The sequence below is a fragment of the Hakea prostrata genome, chromosome 8 (assembly GCF_041222555.1).
Source record: "Hakea prostrata isolate BN-2017 chromosome 8, UWA_Hpros_2, whole genome shotgun sequence".
In the NCBI taxonomy this organism is placed as follows: Eukaryota; Viridiplantae; Streptophyta; class Magnoliopsida; order Proteales; family Proteaceae; genus Hakea; species Hakea prostrata.
The window spans coordinates 9,695,635-9,716,692 of record NC_142607.1 but is presented as its reverse complement, the minus strand read 5'-3'; the positions used below and the strand labels follow the sequence as shown (position 1 = coordinate 9,716,692).

Below are 21,058 nucleotides of genomic sequence, written 5' to 3'. Positions count from 1 at the left end.
ATCCCACAATCAGTTGGCTTTGTAGAAAGGACTTTGAACTTCTTGAGTGTAGGAATCCATGGATCTTTCCAAACATCGATTAGATCTCCCTTTCCTATTTTCCAAATTAGTCCTTTTTTGAGTACTTCTCTACCCTCCATGATACTTCTCCATGCCCAAGATGGATTATTGCCCAAACGTGCCTCCATGAATGTTGTATTTGGGAAATAGATCTTCTTAAGGAATTGAGCCCAACATGCATTGGGTTGAGAGAGAAGTCTCCAAGCTACCTTGCTTAACATAGCTTTGTTCTGCATTAATGGATCTCTGAAGCCCACTCCTCCCTTTGCCTTTTCTTTGCACAATCTTTTCCAAGACATCCAATGTATTTTTGCTTTTTCCCTAGTCCCTCCCCAAAAGAATCTTGCAGCTCGGGCTTTCACCTTATTATGAATGGAGTTTGGGATTTTGAAGTGAGAAATTGCATAGTTGGAGGATGGAAGAGCTACAGCCTTTAAAAGTACTTCTTGGCTAGTTTGATTCAAGAGCTTATGTGTCCATCCTTGGAATCTACTCTCCGCCTTATCACTAAGGGAGTGAAATAATGCCACTTTAGATACCCCAAAGTCCATTGGAAGCCCTAGATATTTGGTTGGCCCTTCTCCATAGGATACCTTCAAAATTTTTGAGAACCACCTCTTCACTTTTTGCACTGTGTTGGGACTAAAGCACACATTGGATTTGTTGTAATTTATCATCTGGCCAGAAGCTTTGCAGTAAGTATGGATTCCTTTTTTTAAAGCATGGACACTCTTCAGGTTGACTTTAGAGAAAAGTACACAATCATCTGCAAACATCAAATGTGTGAGAGGGTCTGTTCTTCCTTTGATGCGAATGCCTTTAATTTCACCTCTACAAGAGATCATGAAGGTTGAATCTCAATTGTTTGGATACCAGATACAAAATATAATATTAATAGGAGAAATAAAATTTTGTTGTTGAAAAATACAATAAAAAAGCTTCAATTTATTCTATCTTTCAAATAAAATAAAAATTACTCTTTAACAAATATATGATTAATTTCATCTTTATAATCATAAATGAATCCTAGGACCTTGCGAGCAGAAGATTATGCGCCCTAAGAGAGAAGCCTACTTATGAGCATAGGCAAGATAGACCTAAAATAGGACTCTTTCATAAAAGAAATACAATTTTCTTTCCATGAAAATCCCAACTTATTATAAATAGGGGTGTAAACGGACCGGATTCGGATAATATCCTATTGGTTTTCGGACGAATTCTGTCGGATTCGGATGATAATCAGATAGTTATTTTCTTAAGTAGATTCTTCTAAACATACATGAATATAAATTGAATACAAGTTTTCGAATACTTGTTTACATCTTTATCTTTTTATTTGTGAGGGCTAGGTTTGAAATTTAAGAATTTAACAACTTTGCTAGCTATTCTAGTAGAAAATCTAGAAAAATAGTCACATATTATAGGCACAAATTATAAAAATAAAAATAATAAATCTAAATAAGTAACTTAATCGGATAATTTTATCGGACGGATAATATTCGGTAAGAAAGGGTTATACCATATCCGCATCCTATTAATAATCATACAGATTCGGATACCCCTAAACGGATGCGGATGCGGATGCAAATTTGGAAGCGGATTTCGGCTATCCATTTACACCCCTAATCATAAATGAGATGGCTGCCTTAGCGATTATGCATTTTCTCTCATTTTTTAAGGACACCCTTTAACCCTAAATTTAGTTGTAAGGATCTTCCATTCTCTGCTTGTCGACTTGCAAAGAACCAGGCTCTCCTACTTCACATACACAAGGAATTATAGAACACCATCCTTTTGCTTTCAAACCCAATGTAGAGAGAAGACTATTCTGGATTCTAAACACGTAAAAAGTAAAATTTAACATTTAACCAAAATCTGAAAATGGACACATGCTTGCTATCCCATAGACGCCACATGATCACACTTTACACACCATATAACTGCAATTATGTATACATATTGATATACAATGTGGAGGCTGTATCTGGATTAACTCTTTTAAGATTTCATTGTTTACTACCACGGTTTGCCAAATCAGCTGCAGCTTTGGCTGCCTGAGAGAGAGCACCTGAGACCCAAAGAGCTCCATTAGCGAAGTAACTACTGTTGATCACAGTGTTGGCAGCAGCAGCAGCAGTTCTTCCTGTGGCACAAACAGCTGTTTTGGTTGTCCCTGATACATTGTACATTTCATCCACTGATTTAACAGCCTCCACCCCAGCATTAATCTTATCAGTGAGTCCTATTCTCTTGCTGAGTTCGGAAACCTTAGTTGCTGCAGTGGCTGACACTTGATGAGATTCGTCAAAAGCTTTGGCTTTGCCCAATGCGTCTTTCCCCAGAACATAACCTTTAGCTAGCATAGTCTTGACTACTTGCTGAGCCATTGTCACTGCTTCTCCTGGAGTAGAAACAAAATGATTTCCATGGGTATCCTGCCAAGACAATTGGAAAATGAGATGAACTTCAAGTCTGAGCTATGAGTTTCATTCAGTGTGATAAGCTAATTGCATTTTAGTCTTTTAATTTGTTACAAAATTATGAGCAAATCTCCTTAGGCTCTCAGGGAATACAAGATGCCTGTTAGTACAATTGTTACATGGATGATGAAAGAAAAAAGCCACAAGAGGAGTGTCAAAGTGCCCAATCAAACAAAGAACTAATTGTAAACACTAAACAATAGAATGAACTCTACCAATAGAGGGTATCAAATATATTAACCTGAACAGCTTTGTTCAGAGGCTTAATTGATCCCACACTCTGTAGTCTTTGCTCATCCTGAAGTGGTTTTTGCTGGTCAGTCTTAATTTGTTGCTTAGTCTAATTTTTTTTGTCTATAAATTAGTAAAGGGTATTATGATAGGTTAAAAACTCCTTAACAACTTAAATACTTAATGGTGTCAAGCAGTTGGTTTCAGGCTGTTTCCAATATTTAGTCATCATCAATTGATCTAACCGGTTAAGAGGGTTGGACTCAGACTGATTGATTAATCAGAAAACAAGATAACCACACACACACATATTAATAAGCCAGTTGACAAGAGAACATAGCTAACAAAATTTAACAGGATTCATGGATTGGAGAGGTGCTTGTGGAGTCGATTATGAAATTAAAAAGTCACATTTCAAGAGACAGATACAAGACCAGAAATATGTTGTGAAGCCTGACAACCGAAGAATTGAGGAGCAAGAAAAGACAAGGCTCATGAGACTAGAGAGAGATGAGCAGCAAGACTAGGATTGATATGATCAGATATGAATTGAGCAGTGGAAAAGGGGCCAGCATCCATGGGTGACAAGATGAGATAAAGCAGCCCGACCCTGATTAGATGTGTACCACAATAACCAATAAGGCCCAAGTGAGTAGTGATTTGGTGCTAAATGATGTGTACAGGGATAAACAAGGTTGAACATGATCAGGATTAAATTCATAAGAGGGAACATTCAGTTTTGTCCCCATCAGCATGTCAGATAGAAAAAAGTAAAAGCTTATACCAAGACTATAACTTTAGTACCCTAGGAGTTGCTGATGTAACCAAGGATGCCCCCCCCCCTCCAGAGGCCCAAAAACCAGACGCAACAAGGCATTCAAAGCTAGTATAATACCTAGGGGTATTTGGTAATTTTTCAAGTCCTCCTTTTGGGGCTGAATATAGGTCTTGCTAAAATCCCCTCAATCCAAGGGTCAGGGATCTATCTTTATTTTTCTATTTAAGTCAGTAGTTTAAGAGCTACAGTCAATTTAAGTTAGTGTTAAGTTGTTAGGATAGGATTCCCTAACTTTAGGAACCTTATGTTAAAGTAGTTCTATGTTTAGTTAAGTCCTAATTTAGTAAGTAATTGGATCCCAATTTGGTAGGGATTCATTAGTTGAGCCTTGGATGGTTTGTAGAGGCTATAAATAGCCTATTCTTTCATGTAATTTTTCAGCTTGAGTTTATGTATGAAAATTGATTGAGAATTGACTTGTGAAGTCATGGGATTCCCCTTGGGACCCTACGGCTGGGTTAGAGTGTTCTTATTTTCAGTTTTGAGATCACATTTTCTTCTTCAAGCTTCCAAGCATTCATTTCAGCATTCAAGTTCTAGTTCAGTTCAGCAAATTCAGCCATCACCTTCAACCTTCAAGCCTTCAGCCGAGCATCATCAAGCAAGTTGAAGAGCCCCACCCCAACCCTAGCCCTTCCCCTCTCTGTCTGCAACCGTCTCAACCCCCTCCCCTCTTGTTCAGGCCTAGAGAAACCTCACTACCCCATCAATTCCCTGCAGTTTCAGCCCCCTCCCCTAACACCAGAGAGCCTTCCCTTTCTCTTTCTTCTTCCCATGTTTTCAGATCCTAACCCAAATAGGATTCCCCCTTTCCTTGCTCAGTTATAACCCATTCAACCCCTGTTAGAGTCACAATACCCTATAGAACCAAGTCCTACCCTCTGTTTCCCTAGACCAGCCCTCTTTTCTGAGTTTTGAAATTTCTGCACTTCATCTTCACCAATTGAAAGTTGCAGAATTTGATAAATCCAAAAAAAATTCTAAAACATCTTAAGCCCCATCCCTACATACCTGAATCAGTTCTGAACTGCAGAGTAGTACCTCCTTAGTGCTATACTGCAGCATAGCAGCCCAAATTCTCAAAACCCTAACCCTAGCTGAATCCTAGTTGACCATGGATTTGAATTTATAATTCTGAATTTGAATTCTAATAAGATTCAAGTCTGATTTATCATACCCAGAAGCTTTATAGACCTTAAAACCCTTAGCAAAGCATCTAGAAACCCTAATTGAGTGCTGTTTCCTATTTAGAAGATCCTAAAAACCTAACCCAAAACCCTGGGTTACATCAGTTGCCAGCTGATGTACACCCGTATAAATTAAAAGAACGCTTACCATTTCTTTTGAATGAAAATATAATATATTACCCAAAGAGGAGAACCAGAGGGGGGGGGGGGACAAACTAAGCTCTGAGGAGAATCACAAATCTGAACCCCGGGTAACAAAAATATGCTTGTCCTTCGGGAATCTAGAAGGGGTTCATGAGGGAATAAGAAGAGCTTAGAGAAAACATCTTTGCAGATGGCCTTCCAAATTTGGTCAAGGGATCTAGGTTTGGTAGTCCACCCATGGAAATTCTGCTCAAGCCAAATGTGAGAAATAGAGGTGCTAACCAGCTCCCTTAATGTGTCTCTGATGAAGGGGCCTCGGAACTTGGAGGTAATCCAGTGGATCTCTAAATCCAAGTACCGCCAGCGTATGCAATGGTGCCAAATGGAAGCAAGACCAAGGCGCCAGATAGGCTTGAAGAAGGGGAAGATGAAGATCAGATTGGGGGGGGGGTCTTCTACACCAGAAGCATAGAGAATGCACTCAGAGGAGACAGGGATATAGCAAAGACGTAGGAGAGATCAGCTGGGGAGACAATTAGAGAGGGCTCCCCAAGTGGCGAAGGCTTACCTAGGGATGTGGCCTTTGAACCAAATGATCTTGGACCAAGAGTTTTTTTTTTTTTTTGGGGGGGGTGGGGGGGGGGGGGGGGGGAAGGGGAGAATACTTACCCTTGATCTAGTTTCATCATCAAAACTCCAGGAGGAGGGTCTATTCCAAAAATCAAACTCATCCTCATCCTGTCCCCAGCGAGTTATACATACATGTTGATCTCCAATTGTAGCTCCCTGATACATTAACGTCAAAAAGAAAATGTTAAGGCAAATCATGTGAGAATAAAAAACACATGATAGATTTAAGGAAAAGAAAAAAATTAAATATGGGCAAAAAGTAAAAGATGATTGTCTAATTTCTGCTAGTGCCTTCTAGAAAATAATTATACTGAAGCAACTGGATCCTTTCCAAATCATGCTATTTTGAATATGAATAAAAAAATCTATAAATTATTGGTTTTATTAAGAATACAGGAAGATATAAGATATGTAATATTGACCTAATAGGTTATACATATTATGTTGACCTAAATGATATTGTAATTCCAAGGAACAATGTTGGACTAGAGGTACAAAAGGGGAAAACCAAAGGACCATAAGAGCAAGATATCCTGAACGGTCCTACTTTTTCATAGAACAAATATGAATGTAAAAATCAAGGTACCACTAAAGTTGCAAACTTAACAAAGGCCTTGTAGGTGGGTCCTAAAAGAGGTGAACTTGGAGACAGTCCTAAACTTTGGCATTTGTTGCACCAAGTGGCCAGTCTAAAGACTCAAACCCAAGCATTTCCAGCAGCCTGAACATTGCTTCATGCAATGGCTCCTAGATAAGTTGTGAATTTGCATGCTATAGCATCACAACACTCATTAAATTCCAAAACTGATAACTTCTCGGTGCTTAATCTATACTGCTAGTACTCATGGAAAAACCCATTTCTTGATGTTTGGAAGACCTCAAAGAAACAACCTCAAAGGTGGTTACTTACTCCCTAGTTCCAACACAAACATTTCACATGGGACCTTAGACATTGGAAGTTCCATAAAAGAAGGGAAAAATATAAACAAATAAAGTCTGCAATGTGATGGAACGGTGATGTTCACAGAATCTGTAATTTTGGCATTTCCATTTCTAAATGGCTTCATTGTAATAGACAATGTGGATTTAAAGTATATACACACTTTCCATACCAAAAGTAGCATTGGAACTTACACTGAGCAAAACAGCTGTTTGCAGAGCATGAGCTTCTTTGAAGGTCACGTAGCCCGTACAACCATAGTCTCCAGATCTGATTTTACCCAAAGAATTGACTCCCAGATAAGCATAATTTAAAGTTATCCAACATAGCAACCGTTACCAAAAACATCTCTTCTAGACTGGTGGAAAATATAAATTTTCAGAGAACAGCACATATATCATAGGCATGAAAGAGAAAGTGCCCCCATAGTTACTGCCCACTGGGGCATTATTATCACCATCAATTGCATCAAAACATATAGCACCTGAAGCATTTTAAACCACTTTGATGGTAATAGAGACACTGCCTGAACTCACCATAGTGTTAATTGTCCTATAAACATTTATGCTAAATAAGTCCGTCATAAACTGGGAGGGGGGGGGAAATGACATTGGTTAGGTAGCTTTCTCGAAAAAATTACAACAAAGCAAACAGTGTCTTGAGAGAATGAATGATGGATGATACTGTAAATACAGAGGAAGAATTTCAAGAAGTGTATTATGAAAAATCACCAACTAATCAACACACTCCTAGAATGTCTCATAGATTAGCTTATACTCCAGGTAACTAGAGCCTTTCACAAGGTAAGCATTTTAAAAATGTCTATAAACGTTCAGCTCAAACCTAGTCAAACTCTAAAAGAAAGAGAAGCAGTGTCCTGAAGAGAAGGTACTCGAGGTAACTTAGCATATTCATGGTTTCTGATGAAGAAACACTGCCTTAGGTCAATCGGAACATACCTGGCTTTCTAGACCAAGATGAATCGGAGTCAGTTTGAGTCATGGGTCTAGTAGGATTTTAGGGAATATATAATCTCGGTAAATAATGTCTTTGTTTATTTTATTTTATTTACATTAGACATTAGATATGTAAGATATTTGCTTGAAATTCTTTAGTTTCGTTATTTGAGTTAGCGTTAGTCAAAGAGTTAGTCTTAACTTAGGAGTCATGTAATTTTCTACATACATGATGTAAATCAATCAGAGTTAGACAGGGAATGAAAATCTGATTTGAGTTTATGCTTGTGAGAGTCAGCATGTCTGGTGTGCACGTGTGCACCCTTAACCCCCCCCCTTCTTATGCAACATCTCATTCCCCTTTCTTCCTATTGTTCTAATTCTACCTCTTGGAAGTCCCACTATAGCAGACCCACTCTCGGGTCTACATTAGTTTCACCAATTAAACAGTTTGTATCAATAAGCATAAACAGAAAACCAATGGGACTAATTACAAAATAAATATTTAACAACTGTTGAGCTTCTGGAATTACTCCATACATGTATGTATGTCGTTTTGTTACTGTTTACAGGAAACTTGATATATGGATCAAGCTTAGAAAAATTCAAAATAATTCATAAATGTTTTTATATGGCATTCCCAGAACCAACATGGATCCTGCAAATGACCGTGCTTGGTTTAAGCAGATGTAAACAAGAAGCTCTTACCCAGAAAAGGATATTCCGATACTAATGGGTGCTCTCCATCTAAAACTTAGGAGATGTTGGATATGGTGCAATTCAAATTAATTTCTTCAGAATAACACCCATAGATTGGATACAATGATGAAATTCAAGAAGTCTGGAAGTAAATTTCTCACCATCAATCAAACAACAGGTATTGCAGTAGTAATTGAATTCTCTTCTCCTTTAAAGGACTAATTTATGGACAATATACAGAGAAAAACATTGGAAGAAACCAAATTTCATCAGACACAACATAAGATCATAGATGAGGTGCTTAGTGGACAAAAAAACTTAGTACAAAATGCTAGTATCAAATAGAGGGTACCTTGTTACCCCAACAAAAATAATAATAGCGGGTACCTGACGATCTCAACATGTTCTATTGTGCCTGAGAAGGCAAAGAAATCATAAACATCCTTCTCTGTTGCATTAGGAGATAGGCCTGTAACTTGCACTGTATAACCATGTGAACTCATGATACCTAAATAGTATCAAGCAAGGTTTACCTTCAGTTTTTTGAACCTGATGGTGCATTCAGGGCAGAGAAATAAAAACAATGTTAGTATTGTTTGTTGGTCTGACCAGGTTAAGCCATATGTCAGGTTTCCAATGACATGGTAAGAACTTCAGATCAGCATTTTCTGAATGTTAAAGCTATACAAAGGTTAATATTTATATTAAATAAATAAAAATAAAAAATAAAACCAATCCACAGGCTTCCAGAAGGAGGATAATCCTTAGAAACTGATATAAAATCGAAATTTTTTTTCAATATCACTTCGGAATAAAGCTATAGAGTAAGAAACCAAATATTAAAAAAACAAACATCCAGTACTTGGAGAAACAAAAGGGAAGCATGGAACTCTTTCTCCCACTCACATTAACTCATGCAGTCATTCATCCAAACAAAATATCCAGTCATGATGTCCTTTTCCACCGGCCTATTGTTTTCTGAAATTTCAGTGAATGGTGCAGTATACCCAGGCCAGGTCAGGCAGTTGTGTAATTTTGATCCTTTTGTTCCATCCCACTCTTCTTCACTGGCATACTTCAATTGCTTCAGTAGGTAGTCCAACAAGTATCGCATGGGGGTGGGTGCCGTGTGACAAATTTACCAATAAAAAGAAGGCAAAGCAAATTGCACTACAAGAAATCTTTAGTCAACACCACTACACAAGAGTGGGAGTTAGGATTTGATTACGGTTCACTCCTTATTTATAGTATTTTTGCAATAAAGTAGCTTTTAGGTGAGCAAACAGAGCTTAACGTTCAAGTTTCAGGTCCCTTTCAACGCCAGAACGAGACAACAAGAAGGGTGCAATTTACTCCACTCAGGTAACCTTTCCCCATCCTCTCATCCCCTACTGAAGCCAAATACCGTTTCTCCAAAATACAAAAACATCAAACCAGGCTTCTCTTCTTCCTAATGCTTTCCATGAAAACTCAAGTTTCGGTAATTCCAAAATCAGGAGAAGGGAAGAGAAAAATAGCAGAACAAGAAGAATAACATCGAAATTTTCAATATTTTCATAACTAAATACAACTAGATAGAGTATCTCTATTCCGATTATCAACGACTTGAATTACAGAAATTTCTCAAGTAAGAGATTCTGAATAAACCTGTTAGAGTAACAACAGAAAAGTAAAAATTCAATGTAACACTTCAGAAGCCTGTAACTGAAAAGAAGAGCAATTAGGGTTTCACATACCAGTTTCTTTGTCGACTGATCAGAGCCGAAGAGGAGAAGAAGTGAGTTAACCTTCCGAGTCTTGCAAGAGTGAAAACAACGCACCAACTGCCTGCTAGGCTGCAAGCCTGCAAGTTATAACCCACGTCACGCCTGCCGACGTCTCTTAAATGTGAAATTACAAAATACCCCGCATAGCTTCGGGAATTTGTGGGTTTGGGACATTCGAGAAAATGATGATTACGACATCAAGCGTCATCCATGTCATCTCATATTTCGTGTAGTATACGTGGCAAAAATCGGTGGGGTAGGAGGACCTAACAGTAACAGTTGGATGTGAAACTTAAGAAAACGTTTTTTTTCTCTTTTTCATCTGATTGGCCCGGCCCATTTTCCAAAACAAGCCCACCAAACTACCTCAAACAGTCGAAAGTGTTTCCTACGCCGTCATGAGGTGTCCCCGCAGTCCAGTCGGGATATTTTAATATAAAAATGAATTGTAAAGAAAATGAATTTTTTAAAATAAATTTCATACTAGATTTTCTGAAAGTGGAATATTTTATGAATAAATTTCCCATGTAAAATGCAATGCCAAAAACAAGCAAAAAGCTTGCTACTCCAGTGCCTTGTGTGGTTTCTATGATTTCTATCCAAAGTCCATAAGAATTTAAAGAGTTTTTATTGGGATAAAATTACCATTTTACTTTCATATAAATATAAAAAGTTTATTTACTCAAGGGTATTTTGGCATCAGACTTTTAGTGTCACCATGTGAGGAATTGTTCCTATTGCATCTAGACCTTCTTCGCACCACTCGAGTACTCGGACAACCAATTAAGGGATTCTTTAACGTTGTTCGAGTTTATATGATATCTGCACTCATAAAGAAAGCTAGAGCTATCCGACCTAATGTAGGTCGAAGAACCACCTCCGGCTTTCAAGTTAGTCTAGGCTCAACAGTAGAAGGTTGTGAAATGATTCTTAAAGCGTAAGCAAAATAGTACTTGATAGTTCTTTATACCTTGTCAATTCCACAAGTGGGGTTTATATAGAAGTTACCTTGAGGCAATTAATCTTTGATTTTCGATCACAAAGATTGACGCGAGTTTTCTTTTGGGAGCACACTCCACTCTTGGCAGTTCCCATACTTAAAACTCTATGGAGCCATCCCTCCGATATTTACTCTCTCATATCTCGCTATGGGCATAGTGGGTGGTTACTTCCATAACTAGCCCCTTTGACTTATTCTTTCTCCGAGCGTGGTACTCTATATTCGGAGCACTTAATCCCTGACTTGGGTCCTTCCCCTTCCCGAGGGGGTTCTTCATTTTAATCCCAATAGGGATCTTTCATGCTTACCTCCCTAGGGTTTCTCCATATCTTTCCCCGAGGGGGTAGATTCTTTATGCCTTCCCCCGAGGGGAAAGGTTCTCAATATATTTCCCAATGAGGTAGGTTCTAGCCTTTCCCAAGGGGGGAAGTTTTCAATGCCTTTTCCCGAGGGGGTATGGGCCATCCTGACTATGGGGTTCTTGAGCTACTTGTCCACCACTACAATTCTATTAGTGAACAAATGTTAGGAATCGTTCAATTAGTCAAGTTTTATCTTTTGTGATAGTAATGTTTACTTATCTTTTTGGCATTCCATCAAAAAGTTGTGAAATTCTTTTGTTTTTAGAAATTTCTGTATGTATTAAATTGATGAAAAAAATTATAGAAATGCAGTCATGAAATTCAAAAAAAACCTATATACAAAAAGGTGGAGGGAGAAAGATAGAAGAGCCCTTTTTTATTTTTTCTAGAATACAAATCCCCCAATTCTCTCCTTCTAAACAATGGTGTTTTCATGTCGATCACTCTCATCTTCACTAGAGGGGGTGGATGAACATTTCAGCTAATTATTGATAGTTGAGCTTTTTTGTTTAAGCTCCCAGCGATGATTTTTTACATCCACAAGGTTTCGATACCGGAACCTTATTTAAGCGGACCAAGCTGCTTACCACTTGGACCAACCCCGTTGGTTTTTAAGCTCTCCAATTTAACTTTACAGATTTACACATAAGAGAAAAACAATAGTACGTTGGATATGCTTTTGGTATAGTGATGGCAATTCGTATGTAGAAGTAGTAAGACTAAGAAAGTCTTGTGTTCGAACTTCTATCCTCTACACCTTCTTCGTCCCTTAAAAAAAAACAATAGTTTATGAATCTGTGGAGCAAAACTGATTATCCATGGCTGAAAGTAAATCCATGGTTGGATGTTGGAGTATGGTTGATTTGGTTTAAGTAAAAGATTATCTTTGGCTGATTTTTTTTGGCACTGCGTGTTAAAATTTGTATTTCACACTCTTGGGATTCCAGTGTTCTTTCCTTCGAAGTAGTTATGCTGTTTCTTGGCATGAAAAACTCGCAATGAAGTCCTCTTTAACCATCACAAACTGAGACCTTCTGAATTGCTTCATTAGATATTGACATGGACTGGTTAAGAAAGTGCTGCGTTTTCTTTATGAACTAGGACTAATGAAGACATTGATGAGATGAATCCTTGAACCGTCCTCTTTCTCTTTGGAAAGAACTTATTGAAACTACACTAATAATTGCAGGTCTCACCTTTAGAAAACTGAAATCAATGCGGTGGATTTCTAATTTTGCAGAGAGGGGAAGCTGTTCTTCCGTTTGATTGGACACTACAGATCACCAACAACAACTTGATGTTCTAACTATTGCACACTTCATCTCATTGTTCATTTGGTCTTTTCTAATTACCAAAATTGGAGTAGTTGCTTCAAAGACTTATTCGGCTTTGGCAGGGACCAATATCATGTCCATTTCTAACAAGGAAATGAGCCGTCCATTTCTTTATATATGTGTGACGTATGTCTCAACACTACATCAAATGGTTGAAATCCATTTATATTTAAGTCACATCAATCCATTTCTGGCAAGGAAATGGACTAGATTAACTTCCGCATTAACAATTTCATTAGGAATCTATTTTGATAAATGAGTTTTTTATATGTGGGTCCTTTAAATGGAACATAAACTAATGTTGGGTCTTTTAAAGGCAATATATTATGTGTGGGCTCTAGCTAAACTAACACCGTTAAGTATCATTAAGTATATTTAGATTTCAAACCTAAAGAGACTGACTAAAAAAGTAGTCTCTCTTTGTAATTTTTCAAGTCAACAACTTGTGTACTTGAACCAGCCCATACACTAGCTAGGTTTAAGTTTTAATAACAGAATTATAGGTGACCATATGTTTTATCAAAGAAAAATTTAACGGGTTTGATATCATTGAACGTGAATTCCCAGGTTCTCTAAGGGCCTGTTTGGTTCACTGAATCCAAATATCTCAAATCTCTAGATTCACAATTGGAAGATTTATATGCATTTGGTTGTGTGAATCCCTGGATTCATGAAATCTAGAGATTCATTTTTTTACACTAAAAACGTGAACCTGTAGATTTATGGGTATGAGGTGAAATCTAGAGATTTCACCCCTACTATAAAAGCATTAACATTTAAAACATGATTCCATAAATGTTTTTTCAAGATGAATCTACAAATTTCATTCCAAAGATTCATAGATTTGAAATCTCTAGATTTTTAAAATCTCTAGACTCAAGTAACCAAACAGGCCCTAAGTAGGAGAGTAGACACTTGTCATATGTCACCTATGAGGGGGGGGTGTATTTGTCATTTGTTTAACGAAGAGGGTAAGTGATTGTCATTTCCTCTTTTTTTTTTTAAGGGAGATTTTCACTTGAACCCTTTGAGATCTATTAAAATGTAGGATTGATATATTAGTTTACAAAACTGCAAATGCATCCCTGAAATTTTAAAATATTAACAAGATATACGTACAAGTAGGGGTGTAAATGGATCGGATTTAGATCGGATAGTGGTAATACCATAGCTGCATCCTATTATATTTGGACAGATTCGGATAATATCCTATCGACTTTTGAACAAATTCAGTCGGATTCGGATGATAATCAGATAATTATTTTCTTAAATAGATTCTTTTAAATGGCCATGTATATAGATTGGATATAGGTTTTAGACTACCTGTTGACATCTTTACCCTTTTGTTTGTGAAGCTAGGTTTGAAATTTAAGAATTTAGCAACTTTGGTAGTTATTTTAGTAGAAAGTCTATAAAAATAGTCACATCAGGTAAAAAATTATAAAATCAAGAAAAATAATTCCAAATAAGTAACTTAAACGGGTAATTTTATCAGACGGATAATAATCGGTAAGAAAGGGATATACCATATCGGGTTGACATCTTTTGTGGCGCTCAATGTAGCGGCCATCCAGCGGCCGCTACTGGATAAGTGCCACGTGGAATATTTGAAATCGTAACTGTCCACTAGTTATTCTAAAGAAAACATGTTTAAACCGGTCCAATAGCGTCGGCCCACCGATCCAACCTTGAGCAACATACAACTACCCTTGTCCCTACCTCTTCCCTCGCCGACTAGGAACAACGTCGTCGTTGCAATTAGAACTCAACTCACGAAATGGAATGACTCTTCTCACCAAGTCTTCCGGTAATCTGAACTACAGCAATGGCAGTAATCGAAGCCACTTGTATCGTAGAGCAAACAGAGGAGAAACAAATTTTCTATGATTTCTGCAACTTTAGCTTCAATGGTTTCTATTTTACTAGGCTATGATCAGTACTACTTAATTTGCAGTCAAGAATTGTGTAGGGTCATTAATCTATCAGTTGTTTAATTTTGTCTTTTTTCTCGTTCTTCTTTATTCAAGTACTGTAGTTATGACTTATTTGCAGAGCTACAATTGAAATAAAAAAAATGATATAAAGATAAGTAATACCCAGATAGAAATTCCAGTGGGAATCATCAATGTCTGCTCCTTACTGGGCTCCGCCGTTCCTGTACAAGTTTCCAACTGGATCTGTCATTGCTACAGCATCGTGTTTGCTTCCATAATATTTTTTCTAGGAGCTGTATTATGGGTTTGGATCCAAACTTCGCTTGGCTCTTGGTGGGTTGAATTGTTGCTAGAATCGGCCTACACTGCAAAGATTTCTCTGGCGACTTCTGGAGTTACTTGGCTACATCTCCATAGACCTGTAAATGGATAGCCGAAATCCGCCTCCGAATTCGCATTCGTATTCGTTTAAGGGAATCCGTATCCGAAAATTTTCTTACCGGAAAATATCAGTATCCGTCCGTTAAGCAACCAGATTCGGATTCGGATAATTGCTTATCGGATCGGATAATATCCGGATAGAGTAAAGTATTTAACATTTTTTCTTTAAAAATAGATGATAATCGGATTCGGATACCGGTAATCGGATTCGGATAGCGGTATTCGGTAATCGGAAATTAGAAATTTATAGTAAAAAATGTAAAAAAGTGACAATTATCAATCAATAATCGGATATTTTATCGGATCGGATTATTATCGGATATCCGATAAAGTTTCGGATTCGGATGCCTTCTCTAAATTTTTGCCGGATTCGGATTCAGATTCGGATACCGGATTTGCTAATCGGATTCGGATTCGATACTGGTGTATCCGGGCCGAATCCGGTCCGTTTACAGGCCTACATCTCCATCATCTCTTTTTATAGACGTCCTAATAATCTCAGCTTGATGATTCATGCTTGGGGTCGGAGGAATTTCTTTGATTTTATTAGCACACAACGACAACAACGATGACATTCTCGGCCGACAAGGGAAGAGGGTAGAGACAAGGGTAAATTGTATGTTGCTCAAGGTTGGATCGGTGGGCCAGTAATATTGGACCGGTTTAAACATGTTTTCTTCAGAATAACTAGTGGATAATTACGATTTCAAATATTCCACGTGGCGCTCACCCAGTAGTGGCTGCTGGATGGCCGCTACATTGAGCGCCGCAAGAAGATGTCAACTCATACCATATCCACATCCTATTAGTAACCGGATGGATTCAAATACCACAAAACGGATGTACATGCAAATTCGAGAGCAGATTTCAATTATCCATTTACACCCTTACATACAAGGTGTGCATCTATGGTTTAATATAATTAATGTATCAATTTTGCATTTTGATATATCTTAGGATCTAGATGAAATAAGGGTGGGTGGATCTTGACTTAATAACGGAATAGTTATTTTTACAATAATTGCTTGAGTAAGACTGTATAGAAAAATTATTCCCGAATTTAACTACTTATGCAAAAACATTTAACACTAAACTGATCACATCTAAGTGAACCAACAAAAAGATGAACATCTATATCAGCAGTCAAGTCAAGGTAGTGAAGCGGTTTTTTTGGCAAAAATTGCTTGGTAAGACAGTATTGAAAAAGAAAAACTATCCCCCACTTTACTTCTTATGCAGCAACATTTAACACCGAACTTGTCACATCATGAGTGAACCAACATAAAGATGAATTATCTATATCAGCAGTCAAAAAATTCACATCATGTATAAGCTTATATATTAATTCTCTGCAGAAGTAACAGAGAACATCCAAGATGCCCTTTTTCTGGTGCATGTCAATAACTTGAAACCAGGCTAGCCAGAGCTTCCAAACGCTCATTAATGTCTTCTGGTTACAGTCCCATCTGAAAATGGTTCCTAAGATTCTTTCAAGTTTTAAGTCCAGGAATTTGTTTTCCATAAATAACAGACAAAATTTGGCCGTTCCTGCAGTAGGGTAATTCTGAGGATACCAAAATCTAAGTTATGCAAAGTGGTAGTGAATTATTTCAAATCTGTATATAGGATTTGGTGCAGCAGTGAAATGAGGTTGCAGCAAGCTAAAAATATTTGCAGTAAGAACACCCAGAGACACGGAAACACAGTGTGTTACTTTCACAATCACATGCTTGCTGAAATGGTTACATATCATGTGCGAGAGCAAGAGCTCGCACCCACGAAGAAACATGTCGACGAAATCAATTTGCATTGTCTCTGAGATATATCTTCAAACAGGTGATAGGCACATTCACTCACAAGCCCTGAAAATGTGAAAAGAAGAAGACAGATCCAATCCAAACCCCGCTAGAAGCTACCAACCTGATGAAAGAACACCTAATACGTATGCTTATCTAACTCATCGTGATAGAAACTCTAACCACATGATAAAACTAAGTGTTTTGAATTTTTCCTTTTTTGTGCAGAGGGTCCCCACATTAGGCTACATCACGGGTTACACGCATGATCCTTCCACACCACCCCTAACCCACAACCACCGTTTCCATGGGTCCGGTCACGTGATTTGGCTCATGGGTTTCCTACGTTGACCCTCACGGGTTCCCACTTCTTCCATTTTATCCTTAGTTCCTCCAAAGCCGAGTGAGAGAGAGAGATTCTAGCATTTTGCTCAGGAGTTAAAAGACTCATTTGCTTGATCTTGATTTTAATGGGTTCTTCTTGTTGAAACTCATTGCATTTGCCCAAGAGTTAAAAACCCATTTGCCTGTTCTCAATTTTAATGGGTCTCTCACTTTCTCTTTGCATTTGCTAAAGAGTTAAAAACCCATTTGCTTGATCTCAATTTTGATGGGTTTTTCTCGTTGAAACTAGCCAATGAGTTGTGAAATTAGAGGCTTTGTCAGTGAAATTCTTTTATTATACGACTTAAATGCTACAAGTCTTTGCATAAGGATACCTTAGGAGCAGGAGGAGCAAAGTGGAAAGAGCAAGAAAGAAACAGAAGTTCTAAGTCCATTACATGAGTAAGCTCCTAATAATGGCTGCTTGAGCACTGCTGGTCTCTGTGGTGGCCAGTAGCTCTGACAGTCGCTCGCTGAGGTCGTCCACTTCTCTGTGTAAGTTCCTAATGTAGTTGCAAGTCTCTTGTAGGACCTTAGCTGCTGATACCTGCAACCAAGTTAAAAGCTTTGATTAGCAACAAATGATGATTAGCAACCATGATTAAAACACAAATGCTTCTTTTCTATGGACTTGAAAGGAACAATTGGAGTCCCACAAATTCAGTGTAGGCTGGAAAACCACAAGATATGAAGTTGTGGGTACAAGCGTATGACCCAACTTGGCGTACCAAACAGAAAGGACTAAGGGAGACCACACAAAAATTTGGACAGATAAGAATACTAGAATTTGGAAACCCATTTCACTTACCTTGTCTGAACGCCTCTCACGAAGCTCTGGAAGAAGTTGCTGTAACTTGGAAACAAGGTCGTTGATCTGATCATCTGTGATCCTGGAAGCACTACCTGATGACTGCCTTGAACGTGACCTTCTGCTAGACATCTTTTAAGAATGAAAGAGAGCTAGCTAGGAAGAGTGTGAGACTAAACCCAGTATAGATGGGATTGAAGAGAATCCAAGAGGACAAATTGAAGGAAGGGAAAGATTTTGTCAGAGACAGAGTTAAGGTAAGAGGAATGGGAGAAGGGAGAAACACTTAGGAAGGAAGACACTGTCAGATACAAGAAATGGGCAGGCAGCTGAGAAAGCTTGGAAGAAGGTGAAAAGAAAAAAAAATGAGAGCAGAGAAGATGAAGAGAGAAAGACTAGGTGAGTGAGAGGAGGAGGAGGAGGAGAGAAGCTAGCAATGGTGTTGGGAGTGAAGAAGACAAGTGCATGGGAGAAAGCAGTGGGCTGGAGTTGTCTTTAAATAGGATTTGAAACTGAAAGAAGGAGAAGAGAGAGGGTTGGTTCTAGAGAATAGAGACGATATACTTGTCCCTCTCCGAGTGTTTCCGAGTAGGGAATTGATGAGAGTGAGAGAAATCTGCTTGGTTCGGAGCCAACGACCCGGCCCTATGTGTGTCAGATTTAACACGCAAGCCCATGTTGCTTTATTTATTATAATATTAAATAAAAACAAACGCATTTATAAACATCAATTTATCACAGTGAAAGAAGAGAGAGAGAGAGAATCTTCTCTCCCTCTCTCTCTCTCTCCTGAGACATGACTACGTGAGCAACCAAAAGGTATATCACCATTGACTGGTCAAGGATCTTACCGCACATTTTTAAATGGGTCTTAAACATGCCACGTGTAATAGCTCCCTTCTTACAACTATCGGATTCAGGTCAGAATAGAGGATTGTGATTCCTCACATTTCTCCACCACGCATTTAGGAATGAGATTCACTTCTGAATAAAAGTGTGAATGTGGATCTCTACTCTTAAATATGTAACGAAGGGATGTGCAGTGCAGTGCATAATTTGAGACAGAGCCAAGATTTAATATCGAGGGGCTAAGTAGTGAATTTTCTCCAGAAGACCTTTCTTCCCATTGTTTTTACCATTAAAAAATTTCTCAATTGAGGGTAAGTGCTGATACTTTACACATGAAAAGATGATTAATGGGAAATTTTCAAAAAATAGTGAAGGAGATGATGGAATTTCAAAATATTGAGGGAGGAGTGTTGGTATTTTACAATGGAAAATCTTCAAAATTTTGAAAAGGAGACGGAAGATTTAAAAAAAAATCAGGGGGACCATGGAGCCCCCTTGGCCTGAGGTAGCTTTGCCCCTGAGTATAATCCTCTACCCCATTCCGAACTCTGATTCCTCCTCAGCGATGATTTATTGCAAAGCTAAAATTGAATAGCACAAATGAGCTTTTCATAGCGCCCTAAACCCCTATAAGTGAAAGTAAAATCAACACCAAACAGATTAACTCACATCTGCTCTGTCAGGACAAGCCGTTCCCCCATTCTTTCACCCTCGCATTTGGCCTGATACAAATCACGTTCCTATATACTATGGGCAGCCCATGTGTAAAATGAAAGGATATATGAGAAGACAGATTGCCGGGGTGTAAATGATATGAACTTCAAGCAGGTATTTGGAGTCAAGCCTTAAATAGGTTAACAGATTTGACTCAACTCGTTATATTTTCATTATTACATACGAGCTTGAATCGCAGAAAAAATACGAGTCTTCAAAGTTTTGTAATTTGAGAGAAAATCTTACCGATGTGAACTCCTTTATTGTGAAGGAAAATGGACAAAAGAGAGGCTTTACTTGACCACATGGTATGTTTCATCACAATTATATATAAAAAGAACTGCCGTAGCCAATATGGAATTTCCATTTAAACAACAGTCCACCTTAACTGTTTGAACTGTGAACTAAGAAAATTCCAAATTAAAAAGATGCTTTTCTTCAAATCACTATTGGAGAAAGAGAAACTATGTTATATAAAGACTCATGAAGTGAAGACAAAACATTTTTGTATTTTGTATTATTTTTTGAATATATAAACTATAATATCGTAAATGAAGGAGACAGCAAACTCATCAAAGGCACGTGATAGAGATAAAATTTTAATTAGAGATCGGTGGAATTTCCCATTAAAAAAAAAAAAAACAATTAGGTTTTTTTATACTTTATAGCCCACACAAACAGTGACTTCTTCACTTCTCTTCTTGGCTTTGTTGCTCTCTTAGCTTCTTCCATCTTCCCTACACCATAACCATTGCTCAACTTGTACTTGTCGGCTACACCGACACCATAAATTAAAGTTTGAAATTATGCATCACCTAAGGTACTCCCTTAGAGGAAGAGCTGAGTTTAATTTGTGAAAGTGGCCAAGCTAGCTAGTACCAACTACCCAAAAAAAGTTGAAAGAATAAATGTAAACATTTTACTATTCACTACATGATTGTTGTACCTATAATTATACAAATGGGTATTCTATATGATTGATCCTTCGAGTGTTTTTGACTTTTTTTTGTACACAAATGTAATCAGGACTCAATTAATATTCTGGTGAAGACTAGTTTTCGCCAATGAAATGTTTTGAGTCTGTTTTAAGGCCTAGATGTGATTGGCGGATGACCATCTTTCAAAGTTGGCCATCACTGCATAGACTTGGGTTTGCTCACGATTTTGAAAAAAATTGTTGTTTTTGGGCGTTTTGAGTACAGGGGCCTTTTGATTCCCCCCCCCCCCACACACGGTATCCTCTCTCCTGTGAAGACCAAAAATTAGGCTGAAATTTAGCTGTTTCACATTTAAAAGTCCAATAGCTTGTTTTTTTGTTTTCGCCTATTGGAGGCCGCCCCCCCCCCGGTGTTTCCGTCCCCGTGACAAGGTTGCCTGAAGAAAAATTACTAAATTTTGTTCATCTTCTTCTTCATAATGAAACACCATATCTACTCAATCATAATTATAATATTCGAATGAATCATGTAAACTCTCATCTACTTGATGTCCTTCTGCGTTGGTTT

At 37.9% G+C, this 21,058-nt stretch overlaps 2 protein-coding genes across 3 annotated transcripts; both read right to left on the bottom strand.

Moving 5' to 3' along the window:
- Nucleotides 1-1,731: 1,731 nt before the first annotated feature.
- Nucleotides 1,732-9,993, bottom strand: LOC149006747 (RNA-binding (RRM/RBD/RNP motifs) family protein). 2 transcript variants are annotated; one of them, XM_089166116.1, is made up of 5 exons: nucleotides 9,072-9,812; nucleotides 8,553-8,714; nucleotides 6,705-6,780; nucleotides 5,610-5,726; nucleotides 1,732-2,495 (listed from the first exon to the last, which is right to left on the bottom strand). In XM_089166116.1, exons 2-5 carry the CDS (start codon nucleotides 8,666-8,668, stop codon nucleotides 2,067-2,069), a joined length of 738 nt encoding a protein of 245 aa, XP_089022242.1. In that variant the 5' UTR covers nucleotides 8,669-8,714; nucleotides 9,072-9,812; the 3' UTR covers nucleotides 1,732-2,066. The 2 variants fall into 2 exon arrangements, with proteins under 2 accessions (XP_089022242.1, XP_089022241.1); XM_089166115.1 differs by lacking the exon at nucleotides 9,072-9,812 and adding an exon at nucleotides 9,902-9,993 and having other exon boundaries at nucleotides 1,733-2,495.
- A 5,824-nt stretch (nucleotides 9,994-15,817) lies between these two features.
- LOC149006746 (transcription factor PRE6-like) lies at nucleotides 15,818-18,489 on the bottom strand. Its single transcript, XM_089165617.1, has 2 exons — nucleotides 17,991-18,489; nucleotides 15,818-17,729 (listed from the first exon to the last, which is right to left on the bottom strand). The coding sequence occupies exons 1-2, from the start codon at nucleotides 18,120-18,122 to the stop codon at nucleotides 17,577-17,579; spliced, it is 285 nt and encodes a 94-aa protein (XP_089021743.1). The 5' UTR covers nucleotides 18,123-18,489; the 3' UTR covers nucleotides 15,818-17,576.
- Nucleotides 18,490-21,058: the final 2,569 nt, after the last annotated feature.

Coding starts and splice junctions, on each gene's coding strand:
- LOC149006747 (XM_089166115.1), bottom strand. CDS start 8,668: ATGAGTTCACATGGTTATACAGTGCAAGTTACAGGCCTATCTCCTAAT. Junction 5,727..6,704: donor AAACAGCTGTTTTGCTCAGT/GTAAGTTCCAAT, acceptor TTAATGTATCAG/GGAGCTACAATTGGAGATCA. Junction 2,496..5,609: donor ATGATGAAACTAGATCAAGG/GTAAGTATTCTC, acceptor TTGTCTTGGCAG/GATACCCATGGAAATCATTT.
- LOC149006746 (XM_089165617.1), bottom strand. CDS start 18,122: ATGTCTAGCAGAAGGTCACGTTCAAGGCAGTCATCAGGTAGTGCTTCC. Junction 17,730..17,990: donor GTGAGAGGCGTTCAGACAAG/GTAAGTGAAATG, acceptor ACTTGGTTGCAG/GTATCAGCAGCTAAGGTCCT.